This window comes from Euwallacea fornicatus, chromosome 39 (assembly GCF_040115645.1).
Source record: "Euwallacea fornicatus isolate EFF26 chromosome 39, ASM4011564v1, whole genome shotgun sequence".
In the NCBI taxonomy this organism is placed as follows: domain Eukaryota; kingdom Metazoa; phylum Arthropoda; class Insecta; order Coleoptera; family Curculionidae; genus Euwallacea; species Euwallacea fornicatus.
In genome coordinates, this window is record NC_089579.1 from 732654 (window position 1) to 752521 (window position 19868).

The window sequence follows — 19868 nt, forward strand, 5'->3', positions numbered from 1 at the left end:
TAAAATTTGAACAGGCAACATCGTGACTAGTGCGCCTAAGCCTATGGTAATACAATAAAAATATGATAAATTGAATACTGTGGTGATGCGAATACATAATTTAGAAGCTACTAAATGAGGTGATTAGAAGCAACGAGTGAAAACATTGTGGCATTAAAAATTTGAATTTGATGAAAATTTAAATTAAAAATTTTCGTGAATAGTTCAAATTAAATTAATCTTCGCCCTAATGGTACTTGAATTTTTCATGTGTTTTGCAGCTGTCAATGTTGTCAATGAGACAATGAAGGAGTTTGAGAATGATTGTCAAATAGATGCAGAAAGGTTATCTAAACTTAAAAAAAATATACATATATTTTTGATTTAATTATCCATTTTCTTCCCTTAAAATCCCCGATTCGTTTCATTATTCCAGCTGGACGCGGTCCTATTTATGTAATCCATTATGTTTTCTCTACAGAACCAAAACCAGGTAAGACAGATAATGATTTTCCTGTCAGGAAGGAAGGAAGGAAAATTTATCTCTTCTTTTTCTGCTTAGGCCTTTGCCACCCTTACTCAAATAAGCACGAAAATAACCGCAACGCCAGGTTCTTTTTTCCGTAAAAAGCAGCAGCTGAAAAGCAGCCCTTCAAATCAGTTTTTGTGCGCCAACAGCTTCTTGGAGGCCTCACAAAATATAGATTCTTCCTTTGCAAAACATGTCAACATATCATCTTTATACAGCAAACCATTTCTCAACAATTTTAACATTTCATACGTGTCCAATGAAAGCTTTTTTGAGAACAAAAATGGTTTTCCACAGAAAGAGCTCGGATCTAGAAACATACCCACCTTGATCTTTAGAAATGGCTCAGCTAAACACATGGAGGTATCAGAAGGGTTCTATAACAAACTGGTTCAGGGACTTTTGACAGAGAATAAATTTAGATTCAATGTCCAAACCAGAGGGTTTAAGACTGACAGGAGCATTCAGGCAGAGCTGGATCGGAACCCTCCATTAATGAATAGGCTGAGAAACAATTTAATTGGAGGAAGCTCCACTGAATTGGGTGGCAGCAATAAAATCCCTGTAGCTGGTGTAGGGACCACTGATGCTGAACAGTTAAAAAAGCTTCTTACCTCTGAAGAGTCCAATCTCACTGAGACAGAAAAACAGAGAATCAAAATTGCCTTTGCGGAGGGTTATTTAATAGGGCATAATTCAGCCTCTAAAAGTAGCAAGGCTTTTCGGTACTTTCGAGTAGTGCAACAAGTTTTGGCAATTGTCATTTTCTTAGCTATTGTTGTCAGTTTAATGGTGAGCACCAATGGTTCGGTGTTTAGGATTCAGCTTGGCAACCAGGTGGAGGTCGACCCTGAGGAAATACATGTTACTTTTGAGGATGTGAAAGGAGTAGATGAGGCCAAACAGGAACTAAAAGATGTGGTTGAATTCCTTAAAAATCCTGATAAGTTCTCAAACTTAGGAGGAAAATTGCCTAAAGGAGTGCTTCTAGTTGGGCCTCCAGGCACTGGAAAAACTCTATTGGCAAGGGCAGTAGCAGGAGAAGCTGGAGTGCCATTTTTCCATGCAGCTGGACCAGAGTTTGATGAGGTGTTAGTAGGTCAGGGAGCAAGGCGTGTTAGAGATTTATTCAAGGCAGCTAAAGAGCGTGCTCCTTGTGTAATATTCATTGATGAAATTGATTCAGTGGGATCCAAAAGAACAAACAGTGTCCTCCATCCTTATGCCAATCAAACTATTAACCAATTACTTAGCGAAATGGACGGTTTCCATCAGAATGAGGGTGTCATAGTTTTGGGTGCCACTAATAGGAGGGAGGATTTGGATCAGGCACTTCTGCGCCCTGGAAGATTTGATGTAGAGGTAGGATTAAAACACAATATTTTTCTTTTCTTTTAATTAATTAGTTAAATAGTATCCATTAATAATCATAAGTATTTAGGTTACAGTTCCCACTCCAGATTATATAGGTAGGAAGGAAATATTGAGTCTGTATCTGGGCAAGATCTTGGCTAAAGATGTGGATTTAGAACTGTTGGCGCGCGGCACCACTGGATTTACAGGAGCAGATTTGGAGAATCTGGTTAATCAAGCAGCCTTAAAGTAAGTAGGGAGGTGATATCTATATTAGAACTTTAGAAGGAGGTTTTGAATATATCTAAATGGCCTCATATGCCTAACAGTCAATCACAGTACAAAAGACATTGATTTTATAAGGTTCTTATTATCTTGGAAAGAGCGACTTTATTTAGGAACTCTTTTTCCATAAGCAAAATAATTCAAATACACTTTCAGCCAAAACTAAAGAACTTCTGCTAGATGGTATTGAACGTGCAACTGCATGTCTGGGATTATGAGGGTGAATCAAATACGGAGCGGAATTTCTCTCATGTAGCTTGTAGAGCATTGAAAGGGTTCTTATGCGCCTAAGGGTAATAGATAGGGATATTAGAAGACTACGTTCACTCTGATTAGTTTCTGAAGGTCGCGTTTTTAGTCGGCATCACCGTGAGCGAGCCCGAAATACACTTTCAGGTAGTTCAACAAATTGTTATAAAGTTTCTTACATGTGATGGTGTAAAATTTGCGAAAATCCTTCAAAGACTTAAGAGAAATGTGCAAAAAAAACCCAAGTGTTCGAATGGCATAGAGAATTTTTGGAAGGACGAGAAACGTTTGAAAACCAATCCCATGCTCGCGGCCCTCGAACCAGTGTGACTCAGCACATCATTACTGTTCGCTCCCTTCTCAAGAGCGATCGCCGATTGACCATATTGCAACTGAAGCAGGTATAAACTATGGAAGTGCTTATACCACGATTACAAACGAGCTAGGATTTCGGAAAATTTTGGTCAGATCGGTGCATCGTTTTCTGACCGATTGAGAGACACAACACCTTGATATTTGTTGACCCCTATTTGAACGTTTTCAAGCTCAGGAAAATTATTTGTTTGCGGCGTATGTCTACTTGCAGTAAGACCTGGCTTCACTACTATGCCCCAGAGTGAAAGTCAGTCTTTTGAAGTTTCAATGGTGTTTGCACATTGACTTTCTCTATGAACGTCGCACAGTTAACACAGCCCATTACTGCCAATTACTGGCTAAGACAAAGCTTGCCTATTGCCAGAAAACTAAGAATTTTTTGATTAAAAACCCGATTCAACTTCACGACAATGGTCGTCCTTACACGGTCAACATGACTAGAGAAAAACTGGAAGAAATTCGCTGGCTGACATTGGAACACCTTCCCTAGAGCCCTGACCTATTCTCATGTGATGATCACATGCTTAGCTTGTTGAAGGGGGCAATGGGGAGAGAAAGACTCCAAAGGATTGTCAAGGGCTTCGTGCGCAATTGGTTGGAAACACGCCCTTTTCCTTTTACACTAACGTCATGAAAAACCTTCCAACTTGATGGAGTAAATCTATTCTTAAATCTGGAGATTATGTAAAAAAATAACATGTACCCATCACTGTTGCTCCAATACATTTTTAGAATATAATTCCGGTTCACATTTGATTCACCCTCGTAGTTTAGATATTCATTCGCTTTCATTTATCGAAACGAGAATCAACTAAATTAAGACTAATCTCAGGCATGCGGTTGGATTTCCATGAAGATAATTTTTTACTTGAAGGCACATTACTTTAGGGCTGCCATAGACGGTGCAGATTGGGTAGGTATGAAGCACCTGGAATCAGCTCGGGATAAAGTTTTGATGGGCCCCGAGCGGAAATCGCGAATTCCGGACGAGGAGGCAAATTTAATTACGGCGTATCATGAAGGGGGACATGCAATCGTCGCTTATTACACAAAAGGCAGTCACCCTTTGCATAAGGTAACTCGGATAATTCACGAAGAACTCTTTCATCCAAAAATTGCAATAAGCTGTTTGACTTTTTCATTGTCTATGCTGTATGTTTTACTGCCTTTTTGGATGCCCGCTTTCGAACTTCTAAGCGGCAACATTCTTCTGTACAGGTAACGATAATTCCGCGAGGTCCCAGCCTGGGTCATACAGCCTACATTCCAGAAAAAGAGCAATATCACGTAACCAAATCGCAACTGCAAGCCATGATGGATACGATGATGGGCGGCCGGGCTGCCGAGGAGCTCATTTTCGGACCCGAGAAGATCACTTCTGGTAAGATGTTAATTTTAAGTCACTGGTAATATTTTAATTTCTCTTGCCTCATCTTAATCGTCGACTTCAGGCGCCAGTTCAGATCTGCAACAAGCGACTTCGATCGCCATTCACATGGTCAAAGATTGGGGCATGTCGGAGAAGCTGGGACTACGTACCATATCGGACAATCCTAAGAGTTTCCACGCGGAACAATTGGGACCCTCGACCACCGAACTGATGGATAATGAAATCAAGAGAATTTTGACGGAGAGCTATGAGAGAGCGAAACACATTTTAAAGTCGCACTCTAAAGAGCACAAAGCACTGGCTGATGCCTTAATGAAGTATGAGACGTTGGACGCGGAGGACATAAAGGCGATCATGACAGACAAGACAGCGGAAAAGTCGTAGTTGCAATGAAAAAACCTAGATTTTTGTTGCCCTAAATGTATTTCTTTCGCGAGAAATTCCATTAGAGACTCTAAACAATCCTGCGCTTATTAGTTTGTCTTTTTCATTCGGACTAACAATATTTCAAAATTACTTCTATTTAGGAAAAATAAACTAAAGCTTTCTCCTCTCGCTTTTTCGAAACACGAAGCGAAGATTTGCATCGATGTAGCCTGTAGAGCTATATCTTACTACAAGTAAATTACTTAAAAAACATAATTATTATCTGTTTGTGATATAAATTGAAAATAAAGATTGTTTTACATAATTGTATATTTTTGAGATATGTACTACATGACGGGATATATTGCTGCGAAATGAGAGGTGAAGCTCGGCAAAACGCGAGAGAAAGCCATGCACAAACGGAGAGAGAAGTGAGTAGTAATGTCTCTTCGGTAAAGTATCCAGTAGTTTACCAGGCTCGATCGCACATTTGATGTTTCCTGAGATATTAAGCCTTTTGGCTTTTTTTTAAATACTGCATACATAAAATCACCGCAGTCTCGTATTTGAATGATTTAATATAGTTTCCTATTTGCAAACATATAATAGATACATATTGCTCTACTAATACTATACAACAATAACTTAAAACATGACTAGGGATGACATACAAGACATCAGACAAATGTCGCACTGGATACCAACAAAGAATCTTTTAAGCCCAAACCTAAAACAAAGTAATCATTGCTCACATTTATTATCCTACGTTCTTACAACTACAAAAAAATTTCATAAAAATATAGAGCCAAAACTTCTCACCCTTAAGGTGCAATCCCAAGACCCCGTAGACAGTGCAGTCCCATCGGGAGAAACTTGTAGACAGCTAACCCTGTTTTCATGTCCATATAACAACCAGACTCTGACGCATTTTAAGGTGTCCCATACATTTACCGTGTAATCATTGTAACCCGCAAAAAGTAGCCGTCCTGTAAGGCAATTCCCGTCAACGTAATTTCTTACATATTGGTTAAAACTCTCTCTGTATGCAAAGTAATAAAAAAAGTAAAGTGTAAACCTGAAAGTGAAAAGTCGACGCTATTGGCCCCGAAAATAATGCTCTCTTTACTATAGACCGCAATCTCCTTATCCGCCCTCAAATCGAAGAGACGGCACTGGAATGCATGACTTACATTGTGAACAATACATCTTATATAAACAAATACTTACAGTGGCATCATCCCCTCCAGTAGCCACAGCATCCCCACTCGGATGGAACCGAACACTGTTAACATCCGACTCGTGCCCCTCAAAAGACTGCACACATTGCCCAGTCCTCATGTCCCAAATGAGAACAGTTTTGTCCACACTCTTTATTAATAATAATAATGTCATTATACAGGGAATAACAGATTATCATGCAGATATTTCAAGGAGTGGTAGTACTCAGTAAAATAAGAAGAAAACACTAATATGCCTACAGTGAATAACGCACCAAAAACCCACCAGTTTCTTCTAATTTTACAAAGTACTATCATCCCCTGAAATATCTGCATAATGATCTGTTACACCCCGTAGATAGAAAAAATGTAAAATACGTTTATCTGATTTGACGCACCCCTGACACAAAAGTGTTTCCAGTTTCTGAAGGGGCTAAATCAATAGACATCACATCTGCAGAATGGCCATGGAAGCTTTGCAGAAGTTGGCCAGATTCGACGTCCCAAAGGGCGCAAGTGGAGTCACCACTGCCAGTTAAAATTTGCTGATCAGAGTTGGGAAATAGGCAACAACTCATGTAGCTAGTATGAGTGCCCACAGTTTTTTTACGCAAGGACACATCCTCATCGAGGATGAGCGGATAAACTGTAACCTTATTGTCCAGCCCCCTAAGTAATGGAAAAAAAGTTTACACTACGGTAAATGGTGGAAATAGTGTTAATACCCGCAAGCGACAAAGTTCCCTGAAGGGGCGTAAGCACAAGCCATCACCCAAGTAGTAGGCATAGTGACAGCATGCTCTTTATTAGTGGTGAAGGCATCCCAAATAATCATTTTACCATCCTAAGTGCCTGATTACATTCAATTCTTTGTAAATAAATATCCACTTACCTGAGAAGATGAGACAATATGCTTTTTATCTGGAGACCAGTCGGAGCAAAGCACTTTAGCTTGATGACCTTTTAGGGTACGTCTAGGCTTAATATTGGGGCAGTTAACGCAATCCAGTCGGTCTGCTACTTGTTCCACTATGAAAATACGTGTGTAAAGTTTTGAATTAATACGGATTTAGTAGTCTTGCAAGTAACATCGTTGAGCTTCAGTCGCTCCTCTTCAAGGCGCTTTTTCAGCACCTCCGCCTCCTTTTGCAAGGACTCAATGTTCTCGGACGTTGAGGGTTTACTGGTAGCAGTGGTAGCATCCATTTTCACTCAAAAATTGTAAACTTAACAATTAGTTCGATTTCATTATTGATTTATTTACTAATTTGAGTTATCTACTATAACCTCAAAATTATTTTTTTTTTAATTGAAAGTAGAGCCACGAAGGTAACAACGGCAACCTAGGAAGTGGTGCATTAAACCTCTGTTCTGTCATATATCTGTAAGGTCAATTTAGCAACTACTTTTAATAACGAACAAACTTTTAACAAATAAAGGGTTTTTCCAATGGAGCTTTTCTGAAATGTGACTTCTAACGGAAATACAAAAATTTATGGGGCTATTTGAACAAAACTTTGCAGGTGTTGATAGTTACGAATCGAAAATATTTTTGAAAATGTCCGTATTCTTTCTGCATCCGTAAAAATGTCAAGAATCGGCCAAACTGAAGGAATTCCGAGAAATTTCTAGAAAATTCAAAAAAATGCAGGATTTACGACAGATTTATGTGACTTTCTAACTTTTCAAAATTTTGTAGCTTATTCATCGTGTTGGCGAGTCGAGACATGTCGAACGTTACTCCAGCGATCTGCTAATCTTGACCTAAAAAGCGTGCGTGTGACAACGTCAAAAAACTAGGTCAATCAACTTTGATTAAATTCGAACAAACCACCCTTTTCCGAAGTATTTCTAGAGATTATTTGATTACAATTCAACCGGTCTTAAATGATTTGACTACTAAGCCCTGTTTACTAATTCAAGGGAGCGTACGTGTTCTTACATTACATCGTTATCATGTCTGTACTAAGACTTGAAGTCGACACTGCGAATCAAAGAATCACGTTATTGATTGTCCCACTGGGCATTCAAAAATAGTGAATTATTTTTAGATTTAATGCCATAAGATAGGTGTTTTGCGGATTTTTATTGCCTGTTCTGAGACTCACAGATTATCTTTTCGCCTCAGATCAAAGCTAAATCAAGTGCTGATCCATGATATTAATTTGTCAACATCATAAAATTGGCAAACGCCAACAGTAAAAGGTGCAATTTACTGATTCACAGTTTATTTAGTGATTAAATATCATCTCAAGTGGATCTGTGATATGGGAGTGAACAGTAGCAAGAAACTAGCAGCGAAATGTTCCTTCTTGTCCAAAGATGAGCAGTTAATTGTGAGCAATTCCTTCAAATTGGCCAGTCGAAACTCTGAGAAAATCAAAGAAGATGAGCTGACTGTAAGCTTCAGTGTCTATTATTGACTGTAAAGTCATCACTTTTCAATTTCAGAAACTGTGGGGCTCTCAAATGGATCCTCGTTTACTACAATACATCAACAACTATCTGTTTGGATGGAGTGATCAAAAAATGAGCACTGCAGATCTGGAACGGTTTGCTGAGCTTTTTGTATTTTGCACTCGAGGCACTGTCGATGAGAAAGTGAAAGTCTTGCTAACTTCCCTGGGCAAGTCTGAGGATGAGGGTTCAGATATTCCGTACTCGCTAGTCAAAGAATATGTTGAAAGCATTGTTTGCTCATATATGAAGATACAGAAGCTGAGCAACTCAAAACAGTACAAAAGTTGGTCAAGTAGGGGTTGCACTACACACCTACAAAATTCCCAACGACTAGCAGAAAGTTTGACCAAAGACTTGGCCACTGAGAGTCCAATTTCACGAAGATTACTTGAAACTTGGTTGCAAGGCAGCACTGTATTGGGACAGCTGCTCCTTTTTGTTTTTATGCATTTATACAACATTTCTCATAAGGTATTACTTTTTGGGTGCATATCGTGTAACTATGTTGATGGTTATTTCTTATATAGGATAAATCTACATCATTGGTGAATGCTAATCCTGAATCAGATCAGTCGACTACTGATAGTGTAGATGGAGTTAAAGAGCGTTCATTGGTGCCCTACTGTAGGGGGCTTGATTTAATTCCTTCATATCCCAGTATTCTCGACTTAAATCAGATTGTTTTTATTAACGCCCACCTACCTCAGCAGTACCAGCTGGAATGGAGGTTTCTATTTAGCTCTGAGATTCATGGAGAGTCGTTTTCGACTTTGATTGGTAGGTTAAAAACTTTAAAATATATATCTAGTGTAGCCAAGGGAAAAAGATAGCAAAATGGATCATTGATCAAATACACATCGAATATTTATAACTAAGTTCTTTTCAATGGAAATCTTGGATACGATATATATGTCTCTGTTAAATCTTACTGAATCGCAATTTTAGGCCGCATAGTTAATCAGGGGCCCTCAGTACTGATTCTTGAAGATCGCAGCGGTTATATCTTCGGCGGTTTCGCCCCTGCTAACTGGACATTAGGCCCCAATTTTTTCGGCGACGACAGCTGTTTTCTTTTCACGCTCGGACCTCGAATGCGCGTATTTCCTTCCACTGGCTACAATCAGCACTTCCAATATCTCAATTTGCATCAGCAAACTATGCCCAATGGTCTAGCAATGGGAGGACAACATGGTTATTGCGGGTTATGGATTGATTCGGAGTATGGTATAGGGCACTGTAGTGAGTCTTGCACCACTTACACTCAGTACCAGCAGCTTTCTCACACCAAGGAGTTCCATTTTAGGCACATGGAAGTGTGGGGATTGGGGCAGCCGCCTCCTACGCCTCAAGAAAAGGGGGAGAGAGTGATTGGCAAGGTAAGTTAGGCGTAATAATATACAAAAATAGTGCTGAAAACCCTACCAGTAATTTGCCATCCCTCCATTTCAATTGCTGAAAAAAGCTTTTTGGTGATGTTAACAGAACTTAATTGGTTTTTTGTGGTAATAATACAGTACTGATCGCCTTTCAGGGAGGAAGCGTGTTAGACAGCAATGCAGAGAGCAAGGCAATACTCAAAATGTCAGGGAAGGTTATGCATAGTGAGGGCCTGCGGGAGCCCCCCAACACTTAGAAAGCGTGAACGACTGAGGCTATTGGTTTTAGTGCCAATATGGCAATTCTTTTTACCAATAGAGTTAGTCGCCTGGGGGTATACATAATCATTACCTATTTGACACGTGATAATAAAGGCAAAGCTTGAGAAATAATGTGTTAATGTTAATGCACAAAGCACTTTAATTATTTTGTGTGATTTATTTATTAACAGTTGCTATATGCGATAATAACATAATTGAGAGAATATACTTATAAATATTTTGTATTTCCTGTTGGCTATTGTTATTCAATACAGGATGGCTCATTACATTATTTAACACCTCTCTATAACCTTACGTAAAGTGATCTTTTCAAACATGTCAAAATATGTGGAAGGTTCTATTAAAAACCACCAAAAGTTCAAATAATATAGATATAAACTGTAAATTTTATATTTAACGTAGCTGTAGGGAGATGATAAAAGATTATGAGGCGCACTGTATGTTATCCTTGTATTTTATATTTATTACGAAAAATCTTATATGATTATCGATACCACACCAACACTCATTTCTCTGATGGACCAATCGTGTAGGTAGGTATACAGTACTTTTTATAAGTGATATTAATCTAATGTTGAACTAATTTCCATTATTACTTCAATTAAATGCAAATACTTGAAAATTTTGATGTTGCAATCTGATATTATAATGCTCACCCTGTAGGAAGAATTTTTTTGTATAATGTAGAAGAACAATTATTAGGTATTAAAAGTGAGTTTCCTACCATTTTGCACTCGTGCGGTAATATGTTACAACCAACAGATTTACGTCACATGTGTGGTAATAAGTGCATTCGAAGGTTTTCATGGGGTGACTCTAAAAACGCTCTTTCCGCACTAGAACTGTACTTAAATAGTAACAGCACCTCTTGTTTAAAACATGCGTTGTGTGCCAAATCATACTGATACACCAGACTTTATCTTTTACTATTAATGATAATTGATTTGTGAACCCGAATTTTAAAAATATATTTCAAAATATGACAATTTACTCCGCACTATATTCTTTTAATTTATAGATTTTGTACCCTATTGCAGAACAACTGAAATGTCATGGTTAATAGCTAAGAATATGTTTTCCTAACGCGGTTTCTTTAATAGTAAAACGTATCGTTTTTCCCCATACATTTTTGGATATATACATACATACACACCCCAAATGTCGTCATCTTGTAACATTAAATTGATAATTGATTTATGCTCTCAGTGTCGCAAAATTTATCCGGTTTAAATGAAACGAAGAAGTACACATTGGTAGCAGGGACGTAATAAATGGTTAATAGGAAATCGAAATTGCTACAAATTTTGACAATATGGGGAAGATGCATTTTTTCTCTATCTTGGCAAAATTGAATCTTTAGAGCTGACTGAGTCTTTAGATTAGGTGTCTTTATTTTTGAGTCTGGAATAAAAGTTAAGAACCCTCAGGTTTGTCTTTCTCTGATGCAAAATAATGCAAATATGATATTCTAAAAAATATTACTATTATTATTTCAATAATAATAAATTGTAAAATAACATAACCAAAACTACAGATAAAACTTCACTGATTTTAATTGGAGAAAACAAACACCAGAGAAATAATCAGACGTCTTGAACCATATTCACTAACAGTTTCTCAAGAGTAATAAAGTGTCTAAAAGTACTTAAACTTGTAGGCCAAAATGCCTACAACACCAATTGCCACTGTAGCCCCCAAACTCACCCAAATCTGCACCTGAAACAATTATTCACTCACCACTTAAAACTCTCCTAAATTTTATTTCACCTTGTTCCCATATCCAGACCTTTTTTCACTCTTCTTCACTTTAGTTTTGCTGTTTAGTGCCCCAGATGGTGTGACATTGGCAAACATCCTCCTTGCATACTCCTTTTCTGAATTCTTCTGCTTGTGAATCAACCCTGAAACCAGCAAAATTTCTTTTACAATTAACGGGTCTTCAGGCTCTAAACTGCGCGCCTTTTCAAATAATTTCAAAGCTTGGGGAAGTTCATTTTTTGCAGTGTGGATTTTCGCTTTACGGAACAGAGCTTTGATATTGTCTGGCTGGCAGCAAAGTACTGTTTGCAATGAAACTAAAGCCTGTTCAAAAAGTTCCATTTTGATTTGAGCCGAGGCCATGTTGTTAAGCACTTTGAGTCTATCTTCTAATAAATGCTGCAAGACTGAGTCTGAAGGCTTCTCAGCATTTTCACTCTCAACTTCATTCAGGTAATCTAAAGCTCTGCGATAACACTGTATGGCTAAAGTGTGTTCACCTCTTTGGTACCACCAGTTGCCCCTCTCTCGCTTTAGATTGCCCTGTCTTTGCTTCTCTTGAATGCTCATTGAGGCAAGGTCTTCTTCAGGGGTAGTGTCTATTAATTCTATGTCAAAGATTACGGAGACACCTCCAGATATCTTGGGAGGTAAGCCCTTGTCCCCAAAAGCCAGACGAGAACCAATTTTCAACAAACACCTTTCATGTTTATTCATCAGGCCTATGGCCACATCTAAGCCTTGAATCACGTCCCCCTCCCCTAATGCTAACTCAAAATTTTCCTCTTCCATTGCAAAGTCTTTTTCATCAGAATCTTCAACTCTGCAGGTGTAACTGATAATGCATTTGTCTGATTTCAAAGGCCTACTGTCTGGTTCTCCTTCTTTTAGCAGTTTTTTCATTATTATACCAGAGCCTAGAATATCTTGCCACTCTTTAGACTTCTCATCACTCTTGACTAAATCTTTTTCATTGCTATTTAAATTCCTGCTGCTGTCTGTATCCTCCAAAGCTTTTTCTTTGGTTTCATTTGTGATAAGTTCTGGGTTTTCGGGTTTCAATTCAAGCTCTTCAGGGAGCTCGTTTTTGGATATTTCATCTAAAATTAGTTTTTCACTTTTGTCAAGTCTCTGGTCTGAAAGAAAGACGTCGGTTTTGGCTTCTACATCGTTTTTGAGATTTTCAAGTAATTGTTCTGTTATTAGCTGATTGTCACTGTTTAAGGCTGACATCTTAACTGCAGTGTTAGTCCTTTGGAAACCTGAATTTAATTGGTCAGTTACAGACATCTTCGTTCGTTAGCTAAGACATTGAATTATATATTTTGAAATGATGTTAGACGAATTACAATACCTCACTGCTCTCGTCCAGTTCAAGTCCGATCTAACCTCAAATTTCGGTTTTAAGTGACGATGTCCTGCATGAAAATTTACGTAAAGCGGGCTCGAATCGACTGATTTAAAGGTATTTTTTCGTTTTTTTTATAGCGAAATTGAACGTTAAGCGCTTCAAATTTTCAAAATGTTGTATGTGTTATCAATAAAAATTTTGCTTTTTTTGTGTTTAATTGACAGTGACAAGTAACGTGACGTTTCTAATGACAGGACATGCTGCTCTGTCAAATTGAACGCGGAAGAGAGTTGTTAGAAGTACTGAAGGAAGAAAGTACTACTTAAAGCGAATGGTAAGAAATTGATAGGCCGCAGCATTTCGAATAATTTCTCAAAATTTCTAATGCCTCGAATTAAAAACAAAATAAAATAATAACAGAGAAATAAAGTAAAATTTTCTTTTCCACTTTACAGTTAATGAAATCATACAAAGCCGCTGTATGAATGTGATCACGTATCTTCATATTCAAGATCTTGCAGTCTGCTAGTGCAAAAGTTAGTTCAGGTTAGTACGTCTCAAAAATAGTTATACCTAAATCGACGAATGTACAAATTTCGCATTTGCCATATTGTCAAGATTGAGAGGAGCAGCGTGCCTGAATCACATTATCAAAATTTGAAGCAATTAATTTAGGTCTCCCATTGCCCGCTTTCTTGTCGCGTTCACGATCCCAAATTTAACTTTCTCCTTTTGTCCGAAGCAACAAAATTTTGAAGCACTAAGAGTACAGATCATCTGTCCGTTCGATGTTGCTAGATGATGATATTTGGAGCAAATACGTATTCACATAAATGCATGGTCAAAAGTACGTTCATTATCGAAGGAATTAACTAAGAAGTTGATGTCCTACATCATACGGTCAAAAATTTGAACGTATCTTTTAGGATTAAAAAAAAAACATATGGTAGTTTGCAGATTCATTGAGAAAAAACATTCGCCATATTGTCCATGTTTAGTACTCCCCCTTACAGGTTTTTGGTTTAAAAAAAATAATGAAGAGGAAAGAAATAAAGAAAAGAACCAGAATGACCCTTTTCTCCTTGGCTTTTCCGTCATTATTCTTCAGTTTGGAGTTCTGTCCTAGCACCGAAATGAATTTTCGCCCCTGTTCCCTTTATCTTATTGCTGGTTCCTTCGTAATTTATTCTCCTTAGCGACTTTCTACCTCGACTCATTACGACCTTAATATTGTTTCCAGCAATCTGCCAACAAGTTTCTGTTATGAGTTTAATATATAAGAAAAGAAGATTTATAAAAATATTCTTCAATTCCGTTCTGTTGAACAATTCGCTATCAACCCGATCCAGTAAATCCATGAGAATCTTCTTGGGAAGACTCAAGTTTTTGGTTCAATAGCGCGCAGTTTGATCTAGCAGTAAACTGAGGCGCTTTCGCTGCACATTTTTAAGTCCTATTTTTCGAAATTTGTGAATATGCTCGAGTTCGTTGCTTTCTGCTTAAATATCACAGGAAAACATTTTAAACGTGTTTAGAAAAAATCGATGAGCGGCTTCGTTTTACTAGGAAAATGAGTTATCCTTACATATTCGTCTCCAAAACGTCAAGAAAAGGTTTTCGTCCGAAGCTTTAACTAACGATATCCTTAGATAGCTTCAACATTGAATAGTGTGTGTCTGTTGGTGCGTGGGGCGTTATTCGAGAAAAAGTGAAAAGATTAATTCAGAATTTTAAATGGCAAAAGGGGTTAGAATGTAATGCATAAATTGAGTAGTCGTTGGTGCGTTCAAGTGATGAATTCTTTTTGGAGTTTTCGTTAAAATAAATGTTGGAATAGAGGCTCGCAAACGTAACCTTCAATCGCACGCACCCATCTGGCGCCGTGGCAGGGTTTGCAGAGGATGAAAACCGCTTAATGGGGGGGCCCTTCGCGTGGCTCAACAATTACGATAATGCGAAAAAGATTCAATTTCCTCTCGACGCATATCAAGATGCACGACCTGTCGGTCGTGGTTGCGCGCCGGCCCTCAGGTCTTGTATTCGGTGTTACAAAATTTATATTTAATTTTCCCCTCGTAGAAAAATAAATGAACATTTCCCGTGCGTCCACCAAACAATCCCGATAATTCGATACACATACATGTTTATTCGGAGACAATAAACGGATTCTTATAAATAAAGAAATAAAGGTAACATTTAGAACGTGCCTTTTGTGTCAGTCTTGTGGAGACTGCAAATGCGCTCCTTGAACGCCCACATTGCATTTTAAGAAGTTTCCTCGTGTTTTGTTGTTCGGCACGCGACACTCGTTTACATGCCGTGGTACTCGACTGTGGTTTCCGGGAAACCCGTCAAAAGGACTTTGAAGGATTCTTCGAAATAATTCTAGGACAGAATACTAACAATAGGTTACAACGCACACTCACATATGCTGGCGAGATACTCTGGTGGGAAATTGCTAGTCAAGTACCCACAGGAGGAAACCATTGTGCTGGAAAAGTGGCTCTCCAAGTGGAAGGACGACATTTATGCATGGCGGCCCAAGCAATCATCTTCAAATGGAGGAGGAAGTGGAAGTCGAAAACAAGCAGGTGTAGTGAAGCAACACAATGACGTTCTTAAGACTGGACATGGAGGCGAGGCTAACGAGACCGAAGCCCATAGAGAGGACCGGGATCAAGGCAGAAGCGGAAGGAGCAAAGTTCTACTCCACGGTAGGAAGGAACTCGAGGCTGAAAGATACGGAAGGAGAGTGCCTTCCTGGCATTTTAATTTCTTTATTTCTATAGAGACACTAAATATGGACAATATGGCGAACGCGCATTATAGCTAATCTTCATAGCATATTTCTGAGTATGATCGGAAACAGTTTTATATATTAAATTACTTGCAAATGTGAGAAATTTACTGTTGGTGAAACATTTTGATTTAAAAAAAAAGTACTAACGAACACCAAAATTAAATTAAAAGCAAAGAATTTCACGGCTCAAATATAAGTCAGCGTGTTTTCGCTAATGGCCAGAGAATCAAGTGGAACAATGCTAGCATCCTTACCGAGAAGGCACAATCAAAGAAATTATAAAGTCAAAGAAAGCGCATATGTTTTACTCAATAAAAACTGATGTGAGGTCTTTGGTTTCGTGAGCATGGATCTCACGCAGCTGCCCGTGCTTGAACAAGAGGTCAGTCTCGGACACATAGAAGGGAACTAAACACTGACCGACGTCACATAGAGCAATCACCGACACAGCGAATGAAATTTGACAAAAAAATGAAAATTTGGTGAATCATCACCAAAATCAAAGATTATCGGACGGTCAAGCATTCGTCGAGAGAGAGGTCCCGTTTTTTGATTGCTGTATAAATAAGTGGGTACACTGTTTAATTTAAATCAAGACCGAAAGAGTTGGTTATTAAATCGATCACGCCCACCCGAACACGGCTTTAGACTTAGACGCGCTGATTTCATATGCAGACCCTGTATGAACTAAGTAGCCAGTCGGGCTGTGCCCGCGTGCATGCCCCACGTGGCACCCCCGAAACAATGCTGTGTAACGGATAATGTATTCAACAGGCAAAGTTCAGGCTAATCATGTAAAAAGGTGATTCGCTTCTCTTTGTTTTATTATGCGTAGTAGTTACTGGGTATTTCACGTCATTTCGTTTCTTTCCTCCAAAAGATAGCTTAATTAGCTCTCTGGCAGGACGATCTTGTCCGCTCCCTTGCCATCATCAATTTTGATTTTCTGCATCTCGGAACGGTGGCGAAACTATAAAAAAAATAATCTGATCTTGTTTGCGCACAAAATCTGAATAGGGCTGAAGGTCTAATGGTCACATCACATACGAGTCCAAAGGTCGAAGGTAACTTTTTTTTGTATCAGTTTTGGATGGTTGCCCCCTTCTCAGCCAATCAGGTCTTAGCGGGCGCCCTATGTAACGGATAAAAAAGTATTTGAATTCGATTAAGAATGCGCCGAAATTGCGCGTCGGTGCTCGACAAAAGGGGCCCGAAATTGGCGAATGCCTATTAAAAATTTTACATTCGTTTAAGTGCTAATTTAATTGGGAATTTGTCACTTTTGGCTAGTGCCGGAGTGCCGCGAGTTCTCTAATTTTTGTAATGAATTAAGCGAGTTCGGTCCTGTCACTTCAACCAAATATACGTTCCTAAGCGGTCGTAAGTCGACGTAGGAACGACGGTCGGCGGTACCGCCGCGGTACCCCTGCTACGGCTATCGTTTGCGGTGCCGCCTGCCGCTGTCACCCGTTTGCGACACTTTTCTGCATACGCATATTTTCTCGAATCGATTTACATCTTCGGCTGTCCCTTTATACGGTACTGCCACTGTTGCCTGCCCGCTCGTACCCAACTTGGAGAAAAGAGGTAGCCGAGGACGAGGGGCCTTTTTTTCTTTCCACTGAGATATCTATACGGCGGTGCATGCGGCAGGTTGAGGTTTGTTTATGGTCGGGGGGTTTGTTAAGGAGTTCTAGGAAGTCTCTTGATCCTCGTCCTTTGAGCTGTCCCGTTTCGTGAATGCGGCGAGCTACAGGGCCCTGCTCTTCTGCTTCTGCCAAGTGCACATACGTATTATGGCGTTTAGGATAACGCGCAGAAAACTGCGACAAACGCACAGTTTCATTGTCGAATGTCATTACCCAAGTTGGTCGGACTGCGCATGATTTTCTAGCTAAATCTAGAAAATTCCGTTTGTCGGCCGTCTTGACAAGCCAACCTTCGTCCGTAACAATGAACGGAAGTCAAAGGGCATTGCAACGGTTCACATTGAAGGGAATTGCGTTCGCGAAATAATGAGAAAATTTGTATATAAATCGCATCTAGATAAATGCGGAAAATTCTGTTCGTTTCGGCATCAGAAATATCGTCCCTCTGAAATAGAATAATTTCAAAAAATGATATCTCGCAGTTTCGGCCGGCTTGCGACTCGATTTTTGACCTTTTCAGCATCTGCTACGGAGAGGCAATTTCAACCAAGTGATTAAATGAGTCTTATTGTTTCCAGTTAAAGTGGCTCAATTATACTGGCTGACGTAAGAATCATTGAAATTTAACATGGTCGCGTTGAGGTTCGCGACAATTCTTCGACAACGTTGTCGAGTTCTTCGACGTTAATTAGAGGAAATGACAAGTACAAAGCGAACGCTCCTCGACGACTGAAGTTTTTCATTAAAATTACAAGAGGCGTGGGGTGTGAACCAAACCAGAACACGGACGAAACAGCGAAAATCACGAGGAAATTAAACGGCAGCAGCACCACGTTTGTTCCAGGATGTGAGTACCGACTTAATTTTAAATTAGGTAAATTGCTTTTTTGTGCGATCGTCTTCTTTGACGGTCACGGACGACCGTCCCTCGCTAGGAAGTCGTCCGCACCTCCCCGATTCTCACGAAAAACGACGCAATTTAGACGCTCCGTCGTCGTCGATATCTCAAAAAACGATCAGCCGCTATATACGATTCAGTTTCGTCGATATCGGAAATAAATTAAATTAAGCTTTGCTCCGTGCCGGCGCTGCTTATCGACCGTGCCATCTCGCTCTAATTTATTGCCGGTCTTATGCAGCCCGTTCGTTTGACGCGTTTCTCGCTCTATACCCGCTCTAGCTCGCGGTGCTGCCACACTACCGAAAAAAAAAAAAATCTTATTCTAATCGTTGCTGTTGCAACAATGCAGTTCATGTGTGTTCGCGTTGGCATCCACCTAATGATTAATGGACTGAAAATGTTGTCGAAATGTTTTTGATCTAATGAATCGTTTAATAAAATGATTAAAAACTACTTTTCAAATCTCAAAAAAGACGTTTTCGTGAGAATTGGAATGTCGCCTGGACTAGACTGCTGCCCGCCTTCGTGGCACGGTCGGCCATTTTGTCAACATTAAAAAAACGACGTTGTCACGTGATGCGCGTTTTTCTGGCGATTTGCCAAATGTTCCCGCCCTCTGGCGCAAATAATCCGAATCAAAACACGTCACATTCGTTGACGTTTCGCGGCGTCCTCGTCTAGATTTAAAATGGCGAATATTGTTTTAAGGCGTAATCGATGTTTAATGAGTTTATGCGGTAAGTAGATATCTGAATCGGAAAGAGCGCACTTTCCTACGTAAAGCCCTGTAAGGAACTCAAGTTGGACAAACCACACTCAATCCCTACGCGCCGTTTCACGACGATGTACCGTACACGAACAGCAACAAATAGAACGTAAAATACTACAAATTCAACATAAACCACAAAATAAATAACAACAAAGGCCAGGCTAACAATGACAAGGATTCCTCAAATGACAACAGTAAAGATAGCGCAAATCCAACATAAACAACAACAAAGATACTGGATAACATGCAACAGGTAATGGCATAATAGGTGATAACATTACATATAGGCATCAGAGTTTTGAATGTTATCCATGTATTTCTCGTTATTTATGTTGTCTATTTGCTTCAGAAAGGCCTAGGAGTTGTCCTCTGTCGAACAGGTGGATCTATCTTATACAAAGTAGGTCAGTTTTCATTCAGCCATTAAGCTTGCCTGAAGTGCTTTTTTTAAATGGAACATCCTGCGTAATAGAAAATACAGTGCGAGACAGCTGAATTCCTTTTAAAACGATGGTACCATGCTCCCGTACTTGCCTAAATCGTCATATTTAACTGCCAAAGCTGTTTCATCTCTAACGTCTAAAAACGAATTATCTTAGCATTTTCGTCGGAGATAGCCGTGGAACGTCATGATGACATATGTCATGACGCCATTAAACAATTGTGAATCATATCCAACATTTGCTAGAACTCCGAAAAGTGCAGTGGCTCGAATTGACGTCAATGGCGGAGACGATGACAATTTAAGTTTTTTGACGTAAAGGTCGGCACCGGAGGGT

At 39.3% G+C, this 19868-nt stretch overlaps 4 protein-coding genes and 1 long non-coding RNA gene across 9 annotated transcripts; 3 read left to right on the plus strand and 2 right to left on the minus strand.

Annotated features, from left to right (window-relative positions):
* Window positions 1-288: 288 nt before the first annotated feature.
* On the plus strand, window positions 289-4851 carry YME1L (ATP-dependent zinc metalloprotease YME1L). Its single transcript, XM_066301375.1, has 6 exons — window positions 289-472; window positions 542-1870; window positions 1950-2110; window positions 3659-3845; window positions 3989-4151; window positions 4222-4851. The coding sequence occupies exons 1-6, from the start codon at window positions 446-448 to the stop codon at window positions 4542-4544; spliced, it is 2190 nt and encodes a 729-aa protein (XP_066157472.1). The 5' UTR covers window positions 289-445; the 3' UTR covers window positions 4545-4851.
* A 235-nt stretch (window positions 4852-5086) lies between these two features.
* On the minus strand, window positions 5087-7034 carry Gbeta5 (guanine nucleotide-binding protein subunit beta-5). Its single transcript, XM_066301394.1, has 8 exons — window positions 6826-7034; window positions 6636-6772; window positions 6469-6587; window positions 6142-6412; window positions 5754-5894; window positions 5602-5698; window positions 5346-5512; window positions 5087-5253 (listed from the first exon to the last, which is right to left on the minus strand). Exons 1-8 carry the CDS (start codon window positions 6947-6949, stop codon window positions 5242-5244), a joined length of 1068 nt encoding a protein of 355 aa, XP_066157491.1. The 5' UTR covers window positions 6950-7034; the 3' UTR covers window positions 5087-5241.
* Window positions 7035-7492: 458 nt separating this feature from the next.
* On the plus strand, window positions 7493-10851 carry LOC136349683 (MTOR-associated protein MEAK7). Of its 3 annotated transcripts, none has more exons than XM_066301385.1 (6): window positions 7493-8142; window positions 8195-8674; window positions 8731-8980; window positions 9149-9442; window positions 9507-9579; window positions 9735-10851. In XM_066301385.1, exons 1-5 carry the CDS (start codon window positions 8011-8013, stop codon window positions 9569-9571), a joined length of 1221 nt encoding a protein of 406 aa, XP_066157482.1. In that variant the 5' UTR covers window positions 7493-8010; the 3' UTR covers window positions 9572-9579; window positions 9735-10851. The 3 variants fall into 3 exon arrangements, with proteins under 3 accessions (XP_066157482.1, XP_066157481.1, XP_066157480.1); XM_066301384.1 differs by having other exon boundaries at window positions 7498-7671; window positions 7979-8142; window positions 9149-9579; XM_066301383.1 differs by having other exon boundaries at window positions 7499-8142; window positions 9149-9579.
* A 474-nt stretch (window positions 10852-11325) lies between these two features.
* LOC136349684 (peptidyl-prolyl cis-trans isomerase FKBP8-like) lies at window positions 11326-13207 on the minus strand. 3 transcript variants are annotated; one of them, XM_066301388.1, is made up of 3 exons: window positions 12974-13207; window positions 11629-12922; window positions 11326-11571 (listed from the first exon to the last, which is right to left on the minus strand). In XM_066301388.1, exons 2-3 carry the CDS (start codon window positions 12907-12909, stop codon window positions 11497-11499), a joined length of 1356 nt encoding a protein of 451 aa, XP_066157485.1. In that variant the 5' UTR covers window positions 12910-12922; window positions 12974-13207; the 3' UTR covers window positions 11326-11496. The 3 variants fall into 3 exon arrangements, with proteins under 3 accessions (XP_066157485.1, XP_066157486.1, XP_066157483.1); XM_066301389.1 differs by having other exon boundaries at window positions 11326-11577; window positions 11629-12881; window positions 12974-13206; XM_066301386.1 differs by having other exon boundaries at window positions 11326-11577; window positions 12974-13206.
* On the plus strand, window positions 13201-18594 carry LOC136349693 (uncharacterized). The gene is made up of 3 exons (XR_010733868.1): window positions 13201-13304; window positions 13426-13516; window positions 17998-18594. It is a non-coding gene; the product is annotated as an uncharacterized lncRNA (long non-coding RNA).
* Window positions 18595-19868: the final 1274 nt, after the last annotated feature.